This window comes from Dromiciops gliroides, chromosome 1, assembly GCF_019393635.1.
Source record: "Dromiciops gliroides isolate mDroGli1 chromosome 1, mDroGli1.pri, whole genome shotgun sequence".
Classification (NCBI taxonomy): Eukaryota; Metazoa; Chordata; class Mammalia; order Microbiotheria; family Microbiotheriidae; genus Dromiciops; species Dromiciops gliroides.
Window position 1 is genome coordinate 514,705,927 of NC_057861.1, and position 17,285 is coordinate 514,723,211.

General features: G+C 35.3%; 1 protein-coding gene across 1 annotated transcript in view; it reads left to right on the forward strand.

Moving 5' to 3' along the window:
* Window positions 1–17,072, forward strand: part of SNX24 (sorting nexin 24) — a 264,545-nt gene extending 247,473 nt beyond the window's left edge. The window contains exons 4-7 of the mRNA XM_043979692.1: window positions 9,297–9,391; window positions 12,143–12,175; window positions 12,690–12,754; window positions 16,024–17,072. Coding sequence (XP_043835627.1) covers window positions 9,297–9,391; window positions 12,143–12,175; window positions 12,690–12,754; window positions 16,024–16,094 — 264 coding nt within the window. The 3' untranslated portion in view covers window positions 16,095–17,072. The remainder of the gene's footprint in view (window positions 1–9,296; window positions 9,392–12,142; window positions 12,176–12,689; window positions 12,755–16,023) is intronic.
* Window positions 17,073–17,285: the final 213 nt, after the last annotated feature.

Genomic DNA, 17,285 nt, shown 5'->3' on the forward strand with positions numbered 1-17,285 from the left:
ATAGCCCAAATAGTCTTTAGAGGGAAATGCATATTTATAAACTTATTTATTTATCAAGGAATTAGACATTCGGTTTTTAGAAAAAAATGTTTAAAGAAATATTTTAAAACAAAATAAAAATAGAAATTCTCAAAATAATGTGAGGTAAGAAAAATTGGAAAAAATGATGAAATAAAAGTAGGAGTTGTGTTTTTGAAAAGACAAATAAAAAGTTAATTTGATTTTTTTAAGAGAGTAAAGCCAAATTACTAAAGTCAAAGAGAAAAAAGTGGGAGAAACTCACTATAAAGATGAAATTAAAATTATTTTCCTAAATTATATGCTAACAGAATAGCTAAATGCAAAACACCTTGATAAAAAGACCAAGAAATAGACCATTTAAATAATCTCTTAAAAATAGAGTCATAAATCAATTCCCAAAGCTTAAAATCCTCAGTCCAAGATAGATTTATAAATTAGTTCTTTCAAATATTCAAAAAATAATTCCAGTGCTTCATAAATTGTTTTCTAAAAGAAAAAAGATGTGTCCTTCCAAATTCTTTCTATGAAACAACTAATATTTAAATCAGGAAGATCTATAATGAAAATGTACTTGCAAATATTTCACAAAGGACTATGAAAAAAGTCTATAGCAGCATATTAAAAAGATTATACACTACAGCTAGGTTAGATTTTTTTACCATGAATGTAGGGTTGATTCAGGATTAAGAAAATGTAAATATGATAAATCTTTAATAACCAAAATGTTAAAATTCATTTCATAGAGGCCAGAAAAACCCAACACGCCACCTTATCAAAATACAACACTCCTTTATGTTAAAAGCATCATTAAGTGTTAGGTTAAGCATACTTTTTCCTTAATATGGTAAGCAATGTCTTTTATAAGCCAAGAACTACCATTATCTCTAATGGAGAAATGTAGAGGTCTTTCCAGTAAGAGCAGAAGTACAGCAAGAATGTCCATTCTCTTTATTATTTTTTGATGTAGTTCTAGAAATTCTAGCTGTAATAATAAAATAAGAAAAAGAAATGAAAAAAATGAGCATAGAAAAAGATAAAACTAATTTATGACTTTTTTTCAGGTGACATAATAGAAAAAGAAGTAGTGATAGTGATGTCACTAAAAAATAAAAAGAAAATAATGTCAATGAAACTGTTTTTTCCAAATGCACAGGAGAGAAGAACAAAATTCAGAGGGAAGCTCAGGCAGACAGACAGCTTTGGAGTTGCTATGTTGAATTTGGTAATCTTTGTCAAGTTCATACTAATCAAGAAAATTTTAAAAATACAGACCATATTGAAATATAAGGGAGTCAACTTACTAAAAAACACCCAGATCTTATATTAATTTTTCCACAAATCACTCTTTAAAGAAAGAAAGGAAGACTTAAATAATTAAGTTACATGGTTGCTCATGGTTAGACTGGGCCAACATAACAAAAATGATAATATTACCTAAGATATCTTACAAATTTCATGTCTTATCACTCAAATTAGCAATAAGTCATTTTATAGAACTAGACAAAATAATTCATCTGGAAGAAGAGGGGAAAAGATAAAGAAACATAATGAAAAATTGTAGGTATGGGAGGCCAGTGAATTTCAAACTATACTATAAAGCTGTTATCACAACTCCTTGTGACTACTTAAAAAAATAGAAAATCTGATCAAAAGAGCAAGTTAAATAAGAAAATTCAAAATAATCTAACAGAATCATATTTGATAGATCCAAAGATAACAACTACTCTGCTAAGGACTTCTTTTTTTGATAAAAACTAATGCGAAAACTGGAGAAAAGTATGGCTAGAAACTAAGTGTGGAATATTATTTCACATACCACAATAAACTCCAAATGGATATATGACTTAAACATAAAACTGTTCCTATTATAAACAAATTAGAGGTATGTGGAAGGAGACATCTTTCATAACTTGCCTAAACAAGGAATAGAAATGATTATAAATGATGTACTTTCACTTTTTCATATAGTCATGATCATTTTTGGGACTAGCCTGTCGTGCTGAATTTTTAACTCTATTTTGGATCATTCCATGGAACTGTAAGAATCTGGTAGAAAATGGATAAATAAAAGATTATAGACTCTAAAGCACTCTAAAAGCTTATGGTTCTCAGCCCCCAAGGAGAGTGACACTGCGGCCTACTTACAGTAGCGGAAGAGGTATCGATTTTCTTCCTTCCCTGTTTTTAGCTGCACCTCTGAATAAAGTCTAGTATGAAGCATCTCTCTGTGAAGAGAGAAAAAAACTGTCATGAACTTTTTCACCCTAATATTGGGCTTATCAAACCAAAACAGAAAGAAAGAGAAAGGGCTTTAAGGACTCTTAGAAACTCTTACTATTTAATTCATTGCATAGCTTTTTGTGCACTCTGGTTTTTTTTTTTTTAAGAAACTATGGTAGACAATGGGAAGAAATGTATTTTTTAAATTTTTGAAGAAAGAATAAAAGAATCTAATAAGTGAAAACAATGCAGCCTTGTGCAGTGATCTTAGAAGGTTAGCAAAGTGTTCTTGTTCAAGTTTTCAACAAGATGTTCAGATACTGTTATAATTGGCTGCTGAGTAGGTTTGGACCTAACTAGAATGCCAGTGTTCGATTTCAGAGTGTCCTCTGTGAAGATATGTCACCATTTATGCTGGCTTTAGTGACAATTTTCTAAAATGGAAACTCGTGGGAAATCATTACACTGTTTATATGTCTCCCTTGTCGGACAGCATTATCTTGTGATATTTTATCAGTGTTTTCCACTGCATGATGGCATCTAGCTAAGGTTAAGGCAGAACAAGTCCCTCTGTAATTTTGTGACTATATTTTACTTAGTGAAGAAGAAAAGATAACTGACAATTAAGTACTTGGGATGTCACTAAAAGAACATATGCAACTAATCAATGGTATCCTCTGGGAACATGATTTTATAAAGCTGATAAGGTAGAAAAATTGGGATTTTGTGATTTGTGTTACATGATAATAATTGCACCTTTTCAAGAAAAGAGACATTTCTAGTAGAGTAAATATTGGGCTTTCAAGGGACATGGTCTATTTGCAGGGCTTTTATTTTTCCACTCAATCATTTATTAAACAAAGAAGTTATTTATAAATTTTCTTTTCTAGTATGTGTTTGGTACTTTGAGAAGAAATAGCCAGCTTTGCCAACTCCTTTTTTGTGCACTTCAAGCAATGAGAACTAATATTCTGTGAAAATGGCATATTTGGAGAAGAAAAATTCACTTTTTTGTTTCTAGTTCTTAAACATTGTTGTTGTTCAGTTGTTTCAGTAGTGTCTGAATCTTTGTGACCCCTTTTGGGGGGTTTTCTTGGCAAAGATACTGGAGTGATTTCCTATTTCCTTCTCCAGGTCATTTTATAGATGAGTAACTGAGGCAGACAGGGTTAAGTGACCTGCCCAGGGTTATCCATCTAGTAAGTGTTTGAGACTGGATTTTAACTCATGTAGATGAATCTCCTTGATTCCAAGCTTCTTGCTCTATCCATTGTGCCACTTATGAGAAACTAAACTAGCTTTAATATTTGACAGCCATTAGCTATGTTGGAAAGTCTAAATATACCTCTATTTTTAAAATCAAGTCTGGTTTTCACTGTGCTTCTTGAATAACTGAATAAATAAGCAATTGAAAATGAAAACATTTGACACTTACTAGCTGTGTGACCCTGGGCAAGTCACGTAACCCTCATTGCCCTGCAAAAAACAAACAAACCCAACAAAACAAAACAAAAAGAAAATAAAAAATAAACAGTATTTATTAAAATCCTACTATGTGCTATGAACTGTGCTATGCACTGGTGATACAAAGAGGCAAAAGATAGCTCCTGCCATCAAGAAGCTTACAATCTCATGTGGAAAACAACAAGCTAACAACTATGCATAACGAAGCCATATTCAGAATAAATTGGAAATAATCAAGGGAAGACACAAGAATTAAGAGGAAAGGCTTCCTGTAGGAGGTGGGATTTTAAGCTGGGACTTGAAGGAAGCTGGGAGGTGAAGATGAAGAGGAAGAACATTCCAGACATGGGGGAGAGCCAATGAAAGTGCCAAGTTGGGAGGTAGAATGTCATCTTTTAGGAACAAGAAGGCCAGTGTCACTTAATTCAAGAGTAATTTGGGGTGAGAGGGGAACTAGACAGGGCATAAAGTATAAGAGCACTGAAAAGGTGGGGAGGACTAGGTTTTGTTGTTTTTAGTTTTTTAATTTGTTTTTTACTGATCATTAGTTACTTGAGGGTAATGAAACAAAGAGATTTAAAGCTGAAGCATGAGGAATGGCTATTAATTCACCACCAATCATAAATGAAGATAAAGCATCTCTGAAATTAAAATCTGTGCCTGTAGAAATTTTTTCATTTATGCGTTTCTGGTCCAGATCTGATATAATTTGTATGGAGAATGCCCATTTTGGAAACTTCCTCTGCTGATACATATGGACAACTCAGCTGAAAATTGTAGGCTTAGAGCAGTGTATTCCAAAATGGGTGCCACAGTGTGACCCAGGGAGGCGATAGCATGATCCCAAGCAGTATCTGATCAACCATTTGGAGGATGGAAAGATAGATTACATCTCACCTTCCCAGAAATAGCCAGTTAGGAGGCTTGTCTTCAGTGTATTCACACCTACCCTTATTCCCTCTCTGCTATGCAGATTCTCAGCCTCCCTCTTTTTGAGCTAAGTTTTGAACCCTCAGTTCAGCTGCAACCCAACCACTGCTGGATACCCATTTCAGTAGCTGTGTATGCACCATTGTGAAACCCCTTCTACCACAAATCATCTAATGGCTGCCCCAGACACCTTTCAGAGAATGAGTTGTGTGCTCCATAGCAATGACTTGTGAGTGAGAACCCTCTCATCCCCTTTTCTTTTTGGGTGTATCAGAATACATCATTTGGCATGAGCAAGCATGGATTAATTATAATCAGCATCTTTTCCCCACAAACATACTCCTCTTCATCTTATCCTGTTTAAATATCTTTTTGTGTGTTTATATAATTTACAAATAAGGGAATATACACATATTGGGGGTACACACTCAAAACTTTTTCTTTACAGGTTTATATGATCAAAAGAATTTGGAGATCACTGTCTTAAAGAGTTATGTGCTGGGCACTGAGATGTTAAGCAACATGCTCTCAGATCACATAGTGACTTGAGAGTACAAGAATATGTCCATTCCTTCCCCCCAACATTTTGGGACATGCTTTCTCCTATAACATTTTGGTCCCTAGGCAGAATTGGCTCAGATTTAATAGAATCTCTCAGCTACTCCTGACCTGGGTTCTGAGGGTTACTCCTCACTTCTTAAGTTACAGCACCGGACTTGCTAGCCAAAAGCTCCAGCCCAGGCTTCATTCCTGGACTTCCTGATGGCCTTTTCTCCTGACTTTTAGTAACTCACAAGGCCATAGCCTCCAGTCTCCAACTAAAATAAAAGCAATGGAAAGGCAAAGAACCAAGGCTTCTTCCCTGATAGATTGTCTTCTTACAGTGTAATTCTACTATGCTGGAAGTAGTGAAATAAAGAGAAGGGATAAGCTCTAGACAACTAATGCCTTTTAAATTTTCCTCCCCCCTCGCCCCCCCCCCTTCAATCCCGGCAATGTTGCCAATCAAAAAGATTCCTTTTCACCATGTAATTAGCTACTTGGAACATCTACACAAAGTCCACATGGGAAGTGCAACAATTGAGTACTCCACACATTCTCATAAAGGCCTAGGCTCAATCCCTCCTTACACTTAGCATGTACAATTGGCTTTATTCTGGCTCAGGGTGAAAAGGATCCAGTCTCCTGTCACAGTGTTAAATTATAAAAATGTGATTTATAGATAACTTTTTAGGAACTTAAATAATAACCAAAGGGATCATATTCCTATGAAGCCTGAACCAACTATAGTTATTGCATCTGACTTCTGGAGCACATTTATAACCCTGTAGTGAGGAATGGGGTAGTTCTTTAACAAAAATTTCTGGAAACAAGGTATCTAAAAGACTAAGTTTCATCAAGTTCTATAAGTAGCAACTGTAACCTACAAGACAAGGGGATAGAATGCTGGTTCTGTAAAAGTCTTTTCAGTCTTTCACAGACAATAATAATATCTTATAGTAAGGCATTTTTATACATATATTGATGATACTTGATTGAATTAAAATTATGTCTGTTATATTGTATTATAAGTAGAAATGAGGGATGAATACTTTATGTTCATAATAATATAAAACAGCTAAATTTAGCTAATTAAAGTAGTCTATATTGCCTTTTAAATTTAGTTTTAATGCATTTCCAACAATCTTTTCCAAAGAGCGCCCAGGAAACTCATCTTTCTCTACTGTTTTGAATATTTATCTAACTGAACATCACCTCCCACAAAAATAGACTTTCTTCTACCTTCTTTGGCATTTTCTTTGCAATTCTTTTATGGAAAAAAATAGTAGCACACTTATTGTACACTAAAAAGTGAATCTCCTAGTCTTTTTTATTAGAAACAGTTGTCATTATACCTCACCTAAAATAATGCAGCTATGCATTTATTTCTCATATTTGTATTTAGAGCTAAAAGGGATTATAGAGGTCATTGAGTTTTACCTCCTCGTTTTAAAAATGAAGAAAGTAAGGCATAGAGAGGATTTGCCCAGGGTCTCACAAGTGGTAAAGTATCTGAAATGGGATTTCAACCCAAGTCTTTCTGACTCCCAGTCCAACACCCTATCCACACTATGCCATGCTGCCTTTCATTGAGAAAATTAGGTTTGTAGAAGCTGGGCAAAATTCATTCCAGGCATGTTGCAATGAGGTGGGATGGTGTTAGAAATATAAACAGATATTTTTTGCCTGTCTTTTCTCATTAATGATCACATTCTGACTGTAACCAGTACATTGTAAGCCAATCCATCATGAAAAATAAATAATTTGCCTTGTTAACATTCCCTAAATCTTGCATTAATAAAACCAAAGTGGCCCTCTGAACACATGAGAGATGTCTCTTTACAGACCACAGTGATGGATGGCATATCATGAGATCCTGGAAATGAAGTAGTTCAGGTCATTTAAAGTGTGCCACACTTGTTATTGATTTAATTTATTTTAAAAGGTGAGAGTCGAGATAAGATGTTATGCCCCCACCACCCTCAAAAATAAAATTATTCTGCAGGGTAATTAAATGAATACAGATTTCTTGACTAGATGATTTTGTGATTCTACCATATGCAGTTAGCTTAGCCAAGTAGGCATTTCCTGATGTACTTTAAATGACTATCAAAAAAATAAAAACAATAAATCTGAATTACTGTAGCTTGTCACAAATAATACAACTCTTTGAACTGAATGCATACAGCAGATGGTAATATTTTTCAAGGATGGTCAATGAAGTTTGGCTATTCAAGATAGAAAGTCTGGTGACACTGTAAATTTTTTGCAATCTGGTTCAATTTGTGTATTCTGTGTTCTTTAAAAGTTATGCAAACAGGGGCAGCTAGGGGGCACAGTGGATAAAGCACTGGCCCTGGATTTAGGAGGACCTGAGTTCGAATCTGGCCTCAGACACATGACACTTACATCTACATGACACTTAACCCTCATTGCCCCACAAAAACCAAACAAAAAGATAAAACACATACACACACACACACACACACAAAGTTATACAAGCCCCATATTGTATTATGTATTTTCATTGACTTCCACCATAATTTTATTTTATTTTAGTTTAATTTTTTAGTTTTCAAGATTTGTTTATATAAGATTTCCAATTTCAAATTTTTCTCCCTCCCTACCCTCCCTCCCTGCCTCACCTAGATAGCAGGCAATCTGATATAGATTATATATACATAATAACATTAAACATATTTCTGCATTAGTCATATTATATGAGAAGGATCAGAGCACAAAGGAAAAACCTGAAATCAGAAAACCAACAGCATCAAAAACAAAAGAAATAGTATGGTCCAATCAGCAACCATATTCCACAGTTCCTTTTTTTTCCCCCTGGATTTGGAGAGCCTTTTCCATCATGAGTCCTTTGGAACATTCTTGTTCCGTTGGATTGGTGAGAAGAATCTAATCTATCACAGTTGATCAACACATAATGTTGATGATACTGTGTATAATGTTCTTCTGGTTCTGCTCATCTCACTCATGATCAGTTCATGCAAGTCCTTCCAGGTTTCTCTGAACTCCACCTGCTCATCGTTTCTTACAGCACAATAGAATTCCATTACATTCATATGCCACAACTTGTTCAGGCATTCCCCAATTGATGAACATCCCCTTCCACTATAATTTTAGAGGTATGTACCTACTGTAAATATCTGTGCTACAATATGTGATAACACTCGCATTTAAACATTCTAACATTTATTCATTCAGATAATTATAAACTATTTTATTCAAGGCACTGTTCTAGGTATTTTCATTTCAAGGAACATTTTACCTTTGTCAATGTGTACCTAATGCAATGCCTAGCACACAGTAGACCTTTTTCTTTTTTTTTCTTTCTTTTTTTTTTTTTTTGAGGGGCAATGAGGGTTCAGTGATTTGCCCAGGGTCACACAGTAAGTCTCAAGTGTCTGAGTCTGGATTTGAACTCAGGTCCTCCTGAATCCAGGGCCAGTGTTTTATCCACTACGCCACCTAGCTGCCCTCACAGTAGACCTTTAATAATTATTTGGTGAGAGGATATCTGATAAATTCCAATCAGAGATTGTGTGGAGAAATTAAATGTAAAAACTGCACAATGACAAAGGCAGAATGCCCTAATGACTGAGTAAATTGATAACTAAAAGGTTCAAACTGATTTGCCTGACAAAAACATTTCTTGTGTTAACTGAATTTATAGTTGTCTCCCATGATCACTGCATGGAGTGTTTGTTCAAATAGAGGCATCAGATATGCAAATCCAATTACCTGATCAAATACAATAAATTTTTCTGTGTTAAGTTTAGCTTTGTCTAATAGTACTGCTAGTTTGTAAGTCTGAGGGGGTTTCTGAAATATCTCTTGATATTTATATAAAAGGAGCATATGTGAATCCTTGGGATTTTTAGTGCTTGAGGTGTGTAGGAGCAGTTTAAATTGAATTTGCAAGCAGTAATGTTTGTGAATCTGAAGATGGTGAGTGGATATCCTTTAAAAAAATATATATCCTTTTAAAAGTATTTATGACCGATATTTGAAATGCCTGTGGTTTCTTTCGTTCTTTTTTTTTTAATGGCCTATGGTTTCTAAACCGTATTTCAGTTCCTAATTCTAACTATATTCTGCTTGCACAGGCTGTCATTTTGGAAAATGAGGAGCTTCCAAAATTATTTCTTGATTTTCTAAATGTACGACATTTACCCTCTCTACCAAAGACAGAAAGTTGTGGGTAAGATTTGTCTTTAACATACTAAATGTGTTTTTGAAGTGTGTTTCCAATCATGGGATTTGGCAAAACAGTATAATTGAGAAAATAATTTGGAACTATAGAATTTTCCAAATTAGATGTTCAGGTTTATCCAGAAGTTCATTTAAGAGTGCGATGTAGAGATATATGTAGTTAAATTTGATTTTCCCTTTTGCCTCTGGGAGAGCATTAACAGTGATCTGCCTAGACACAGAAGGGGAAAGGGTTTCCTTTTCACCCATGTTATAATCCAATCTTCTTTCACCCTTAGTTTTTTGCAGTATTCAGGTTTTTTTTGTTTGGTTTGGTTTGTTTGTTTGTTTTTTGTGGGGCAATGAGGTTTAAGTGACTTGCCCAGGGTCACACAGCTAGTAAGTGTCAAGTGTCTGAGGCTGGATTTGAACTCAGTTCCTCCTGAATCCAAGACCAGTGCTTTATCCACTGTGCCACCTAGCTGCCCCCCAGTATTTAGTTTTATATCCAGTTGTATCTAGATAATGTTTACACTTACCTAAAGTGGGGTGACTTCTTCCTGTGTAGTGGTGACATTCAGAACGGCTGGCTTTGTACAGTTTTCATAAATAGAGCAAAAACTCGTGGCTATCACAATAAGGATCAACTCTGTTAATAACTTAAACTCTCTAGCCCTGAGTTTCCTCATCTTTTTTTTTTTTTTTTTTTTTTTTTGGTGAGGCATTTGGGGTTAAGTGACTTGCCTAGGGTCACACAGCTAGTAAGTGTTAGATGTTTGAGGCTGGATTTGAACTCAGGTCCTCCTGACTCCAGGGCCAGTGCTCTATCCACTGCGCTACTTAGCTGCCCAGTTTCCTCATCTTTAAAGTTTCTAAGCACTAAATCATAAGAAATTTATGAGCAACTCGCTCTTTCACCTATATTTTGCTGTTAGATAGTAGCCCATTCAGGACCTTGAAGGAAAAAATAGTTCTTTTGTACTCTACCTGTATTTAAGGGTACTCTGTAAAGGCCTCTCATGAGAAACAGCCATTAAGTCATGCTCATGTTTAGGGAAGCATTTGACCTGTTTCAGGGTCTTCTATGAAGAAAGAAATTTTAACATTAGTTAAAAAGTTAGGTGGATTCTTGAGCTAATGTCTTTAACTTAAAAAGGCAGCTTGATGGTTCAGTGGATGTCACTAGTTCTGGAGTCAGGAAGACCTGAGTTCAAATATGGCCTCAAATACTGACTAGCTGTGTGACCGCGGGCAAGTCACTTAATCTCTGTTTGTCTTAATCCACTGGAGAAGAAAATGGCAAACCATTCCTGTATCTTTGCCAAGAAAACACCATGGACAGTATGGTCCATGGGGTCACAAAGAGTCAGACACAACTGAACAACAGAATTTACTTAAGCTTAATTTTGAAGACTCCTTAATTGCCTCTTTTCTTCTATGAAAATATTTAAAGAGAGAGAGATTGAGATCCTAAGTCTTAGATGCCAGGTGACTGGATGGTTGATATTATGAGATCATATTTGAAACAACCCAGATACTTCATAGCTTTGTGACTCTAACCTCTCTGGTCCTCAATTTCCTCATCCCTAAAATGGGAGGGCTTGACTTTATGACTTTTAAGCCTTCTTTAAACTCTAAATTTATGGTCATATGATTATGTTGACTATTTTAATAAAACCACTCTTCAACAAATGACCTTCCTGCCCACATAGCTACACTCCCTAAGGTGACCTGACTACACCTCTCAGTCATCATCAAGCCTAAACCATCATTTATATTTTTGTCTTGTTTTGTTTTTGTTTTGTTTTGTTTTGTTTTGTGGGACAATGAGGGTTAAGTCACTTTCCCAGAGTCACACAGCTAGTAAGTGTCAAGTATCTGAGGACAGATTTGAACTCAAATACTCCTGAATCCAGGGCCAGTGCTTTATCCACTGCGCCACCTAGCTGCCCCCCTAAACCATCATTAATTTTTTTGTTTTGGGGGGGTTAAGTGACTTGCCTAGGGTCACACAGCTAGTAAATGTTAAGTGTCTGAGGCCGGATTTGAACTCAGGTCCTCCTGACTCCCAAGGCCGGTGCTCTATCCACTGCGCCACCTAGCTGCCCCCTAAACCTTCATTTATGAAGAAAACTAATTGTCAAAGTCTTTGTAAGTCCAAGAAGGGCAAACAGATTTTCTTTGATGTCCAGTGGATAGCTGCCCTACTCATTATAATAGGAATAAACCAGAATGATTGTCTTGAACCTTTCTAGTAGTCAACAGAGGTAACACTAAACAAATTACATATTTACTCAAAGACTTTCACAGCTTTATGCTTTTGTCCATATACCTCAGAACCAGCCAGTAACTGGATAATTTTCTTCGAGTCATATATGTTTTAGTGTACATCACCAGTACATTTGTGTACGAGACTTTATTGGGAAGTTGAAATCTGTGTGTTAATATATTTTCATTGAGTTGATAGATAGATCATTGTATCTCCAAAACTTTATAGAGAGAATGTGTTGAAACCATTTGTTCCTGACCCAAAGCCATATATTGTAACAAAACTCGAGTATTTCCAAGTAATTCTGTTAGGCAAAAATGAAATTCAAGAAAACTCCATTGTTACGGTCCAGCTGTGTATTGAAAGCATGTAATTATTTGATAAATTATTTATTCTATTTAAGGGGCCTCTTAACTTATGTGATCTACAAATGCATGCTATTCTTTAATTCACAGACAATGATCTGTTCTCTCCATACTTTTATTTTTATAGCTCTTTTGAGGAAACAGAATCTGAAGAGTCTAGGTGAGAGCTAATAAAGTATTGTATAAATTCATAGAAGAACTTTTTTACTTAAATATTTTAAGTATTTATGACTTAATTCAGTATCCTGATACTTGGTGGGTTTGGCATACTATTGGTTCCTGTAATAAGGACACTGAAATAATTAGTTAGATATGAAGGAGTATAGATTCCTACATCATTATATGCAGCTGACAAAAATACTAGTTTGCCAATTAATTATGGTATAACAGTTCTGTAGTGTTTCATTTTGCCTTTAAACTTTTAAATACTTGTTTGTAATAAAAATCATGTTTGTTTCAATCTACATAGGCCTGGCAATGTTAGTTTGACTTTTCTAAAATTAAACTTGTTATGTAGATAGAGCTATGTCTGTCTGTGTTATATATAATGTGTATATATAAAAAATACCTTTCTTGACATCATTGCATAGCAGTTTGATCACCTCAAAGCTAGTTTGTAGTATTTTCTGTTTACTCTCCCTTGATGCTGACATTCCTGTTCTTGACCTTTCCAGCAAACTGTCCCACCAGCCTGTGCTGCTGTTCCTAAGGGATCCATATGTCTTGCCTACAGCCAACGGTAATCAAACCTGTCATGTGTTAACAGCTCTTTACTGATCTGACCACGCACCACATAAACCATGTGTTTAATACAGGCCTTACAGAATGACATTGGTCCAGAGCCTAATAATCTGCCAATAAAGTAGTGCTTTTTGTATAACAGACATTTAGAATACAAATTGGGGCAGGTATTTCATGAGAAAGTAATTTTTTTCCTCTAACAACAGTATTGTGAAGTACAACAATTAACTGAAAGTAATTATATGATTGTTATTGTTTTAGCTATGGTTGACTATGGTTCATTTCATTTTCAGGTTTGAAATAGAAAAATAGTTATTTTTAAATGCATTCCTCATTAAGCTTAATCTCTGTATTGCATATGCATCATTTTAAAATAAAATTCATTAGATTAATCACAAACTACCACCAATTTTAAAATTAGTCAGAAGAAGTAATTGCCCTCATTTATTCCTCTGTGTCAGAAACTATTTAAATTCTCAAACTGTCCACTTGAATGCTTTAATAATAATAATGATACAATGCTTTACAGCTCTTTAATATCCATTATCTTGTTTGATCTTTACAACAACCCTGTGGATAATACACATTATTATTCCCATTTTACAGATGAGGAATTAGAAGTGCTGAGAGATTACTTGGTTTGGCCCTAGTTGCATATGCCAATTAAGTGACAGAACTAGAACTAGAATCCAGGTCTCATGAGTACTAATCCAGTGTATGTGGATTATAAAAATGTCCACTGCATAGTTAGGTGGCGCAGTGGATAGAGCACTAGACTTGGAGTTAGGATCTGAGTTTAGGTGAAGCCTCAGATGCTTACTAACTTTGGGACCCTGAGCAAGTCGTTAACCCCTCTTACCCTCAGTTTTTTTGGGGATTTTTTTTTTGTTTTTTTTTTGCAGGGCAATGAGGATTAAGTGACTTGCCCAGGGTCACACAGCTAGTAAGTGTCAAGTGTCTAAGGCCGGATTTGAACTCAGGTACTCCTGAATCCAGGGCTGGTGCTTTATCCACTGCGCCACGTAGCTGCCCCTTTCGCAAACTTTTAAGGCATATTTTATGCATATGTATGTGTATACATACATACATTATGTGTATTTTATCTAAATATTAGCTAGTATTATTGGATATAATCTATGTCTGTCAGGATGCCAACTGGAAAGAGCCTTACTTTAAACAGTATCTCTATCTACACTTCTAGCTATGTTTTTAATGTAGGTGACACAGTATATTTGGATTTAGATAGGGGATTTGGAGTTAAATGCATCTGAGTTCAGACCTTGCCTCAGATGAGTACTAGCTGTATGACCCTGGGAAGGTCACTTAACCTCTCAGCCTCATTTTTTTCATCTGCAAAATGAGGATGATAAAAGCACCTATCTCCCAGAGTTATTGTGAAGATAAAATGAGATAATATTTGTAAAATGCTTTGCAAATCTGGAAGCACCATGTAAGTAAGTTATAGTTATCATTGCTTTCCATTGATATTTAAAGGTTAATATGGTCAAGAGCTATTTCTTCATTATTGTATCAGGAGAATACCCTCTCTGGATTAAAAAGTATTCAATTCATATCTTTTTGGTATATGCTTTGATTTTTTTCAAGGTATTTTAAAACCTTTAAAGCCCCAGTTTAAGCCAAGCATCTCTTACTTTAGAATAGAATCTTTTCTTTTGCAGAGTACAACAGATTCTGGAATACTTATCTGCAAAAAGTAGTTTCCAGAGCTACAAAATGGATGCTGGAATACTTATCCATAAAAAGTGGTTTTTAGAACTCATTTGTAGCCAGTAGTTTCGCTCTTAAATATTTAAAGCACTTCTAAAAATAATTTTTCATTAGTTGTTAAGGGAAAAAGAATTTTGAAGAGTGAATCCATATGAAAAAATTTTTGATCCTGATAAAGCCTTGATAACTACAGTATGTCTGTAAACATATTCTGATGATAAATGTATTCTGTAAACTTTATAACTGAAAAAACTATTAGCTCAGATTATTACTGATTCAAATATGCTTGTGTGCATGTGTGTGAGACACACATGCATACACACCCACCCACCTGTATCTTAGTCTGATTTATTTGTCCTACCCTGCATGAAAGAATTCTGATGTGAATCAGAACACAGTTACTGACAGTATCACCAATGCAACGTCTAGTTTACTTTTTTCAGCTGGAAATCAAGCTCCTCAAAGGTAGATTTTGTTTCTGAATTACCTGTATGCTTACTGAATAGGTTGACCAGATCGGAACTGAAAAGTCTGCAGTTCAGGGTTGTGATTTGGGGACGCAATGAAAGCAAAAAGTAATCATCAGTTTCTCATCAGGAATTTATTTCCAGATATCATCACACTTCTTCAGGTAGCATGAGGCCCAGTTTATTTACTTTGAAAGACATATCTTTTCTGAGAACAACATAGTCCAAGAATGAGATGCCCAAAAGACCTGGGTTCACATCTAACCTTTGTGACTATTGGCAGGTAGTGTTACCTCTCTAAGCCCTGGTTTCCTCATATGTGAACTAGGGATTACAATACCTGTACCACCTATATCACAATCTCCTATGTAGTACCATATGTAGAAATGGATTTAAAATGAAAATGTGAATGCTAACAGCTTAGTTTTCTTGATCACATAATCCATTCATATTCTACCTGCTCTGAGGAGCAGCATGTAGGAAAGGCTCTAGCAGTGAGTTTCCTTTGCATCTGTTCTGGAGATGTGGCTGATTTTTCAAGTATGACAGGTTGACTTTTTTAGGAAATTTGCCCTTTTAAGTTAGGAAGACAGGATAGCATCTTATTGCTCTAAAGAAGCCTATTTGATAGCACCAGCATCCTCAAAATGACTTGGACTAAATGCTGCTGTAAACCACAATGGAAAACCTGCAGTGAAGTATTCCCAGTAGAAATCTTGGAATTCTTTCAAGTATATTGAGATTTTGTTAGAAATTGAATTGCCAGTGTAATCCATCTTCCTTGTGAGAAAAGATTCAGATAAAGAGCTGGAGCCCAGCAGCATTAAGTATTAGAACATCCCTTAAATCAATAAGCTACAAATCTGGTGGCACATTCATGTAGTGCCTAGTGCTGAACTAAAGTGGCTTTAGTGCTGAAACAGCATTACTAATAGCTCATCCTGAACATGGATAAACAGGAGACGGATGCCATTTCTTAAATTATAGTGAGTCTTCCCTTGTTTAGTTCTTTCCAAAAAATGTTGTATTGATGCACATAAGAAATTCGGTTTTTTTTCTTCTTGTTTTTCAGATGATTTTCCAAATGTTGTTATTGAAGGAGTTCTCCATGGAATATTTTACCCTCATCTACAGCCCAGGTAGAAATCCTGTGTGGCTAAAGAAGCTGGAGCAAGTTTCAAAGTCTTAGTCAAGGAAATCGATATCTCCCAAATTACCTAAACTCTGTGACATAATAGCTATAGTCATTGCTAAAATTCATAGTCCCAGCTACATTCAGGGAAGTGTATGTTTCCTTTCAAATTGTGCTTTTTAAAAATAGAAACTGAACCTGGGGTTTGGTCAAGAAAAGGCAAAATTTTTAAGAAATAGGATTTAGTAGCCTGTCTAGAAGCACATAAAAAGAAGACCTACAGAGAAGGTTCTTATGAATGTTGCCTCCTTAAAAACTCTTGTGCATTGTGAATGAATTCTTGTCTACACTAACAACACTTTAAGTTAAATGAGGGTCCCATACAGAAGACTGAGACAAACTGAGACTGATAATAACTTTACAAACTTTGTTTAGTATGGGTTTTTCAATACACTAATCTTGTTACCTTGGGATTTTCCCAGCTGGCTAAAGGGATGTACTGAAGAGCCAGCACCAAGAAAGGTTGTCACAGAAACACTGCAACAAATAAATATGAGAAATTGGTTAAACTGGAAATTGAGAGTAATTTGAAGATAGTAGCATATTTGTATCCGCTCCCCCCAACATAAAGGCATATATGCTTGCCCAAATGCTTGGGCATTTCAGTTGAAAACTAAATAGCAACTCCATTTTAAGCCAGTTGGTTTTAGTAGCTCCCGAATGGCAATGTTTGTCAGAAACAAATTTAGAATTCTAACTAATGAACTCCACTACTGCTAATAATGTCTAATTGCATAAACTCAAGCCCTTCCTGAATTTTCAGGATAAATTATACAGAAGGCATTTTACTCCGCTTCATGGTGAAGACAAGTAGTATTGCCAGGTAATAAAATAGCATCCACTTAGAATAAAAGGGCTTTTCCATTGTTGGAGGTACACTAAAATAGTTTGTATATTCCTGAATACTGTAAAATAAACATAAGATACAAGAAAATATTCGAGTTGATCTTTTCTGCTTGAAACATGAATAGTATTTTATAAATATATTTCTATTTGAACAAAATAAAGAGTCAAGTTGCCTTCTTGCATTCTAGGGACAGAGTAAATGCTCAAAAAATAGTTAGTGATTGATCAGTGAAGTTACAGATTTACAAATAAAGTCCCAAGCAGCTATAGCAACACAGGCCAAGCAGTCTTTTTAA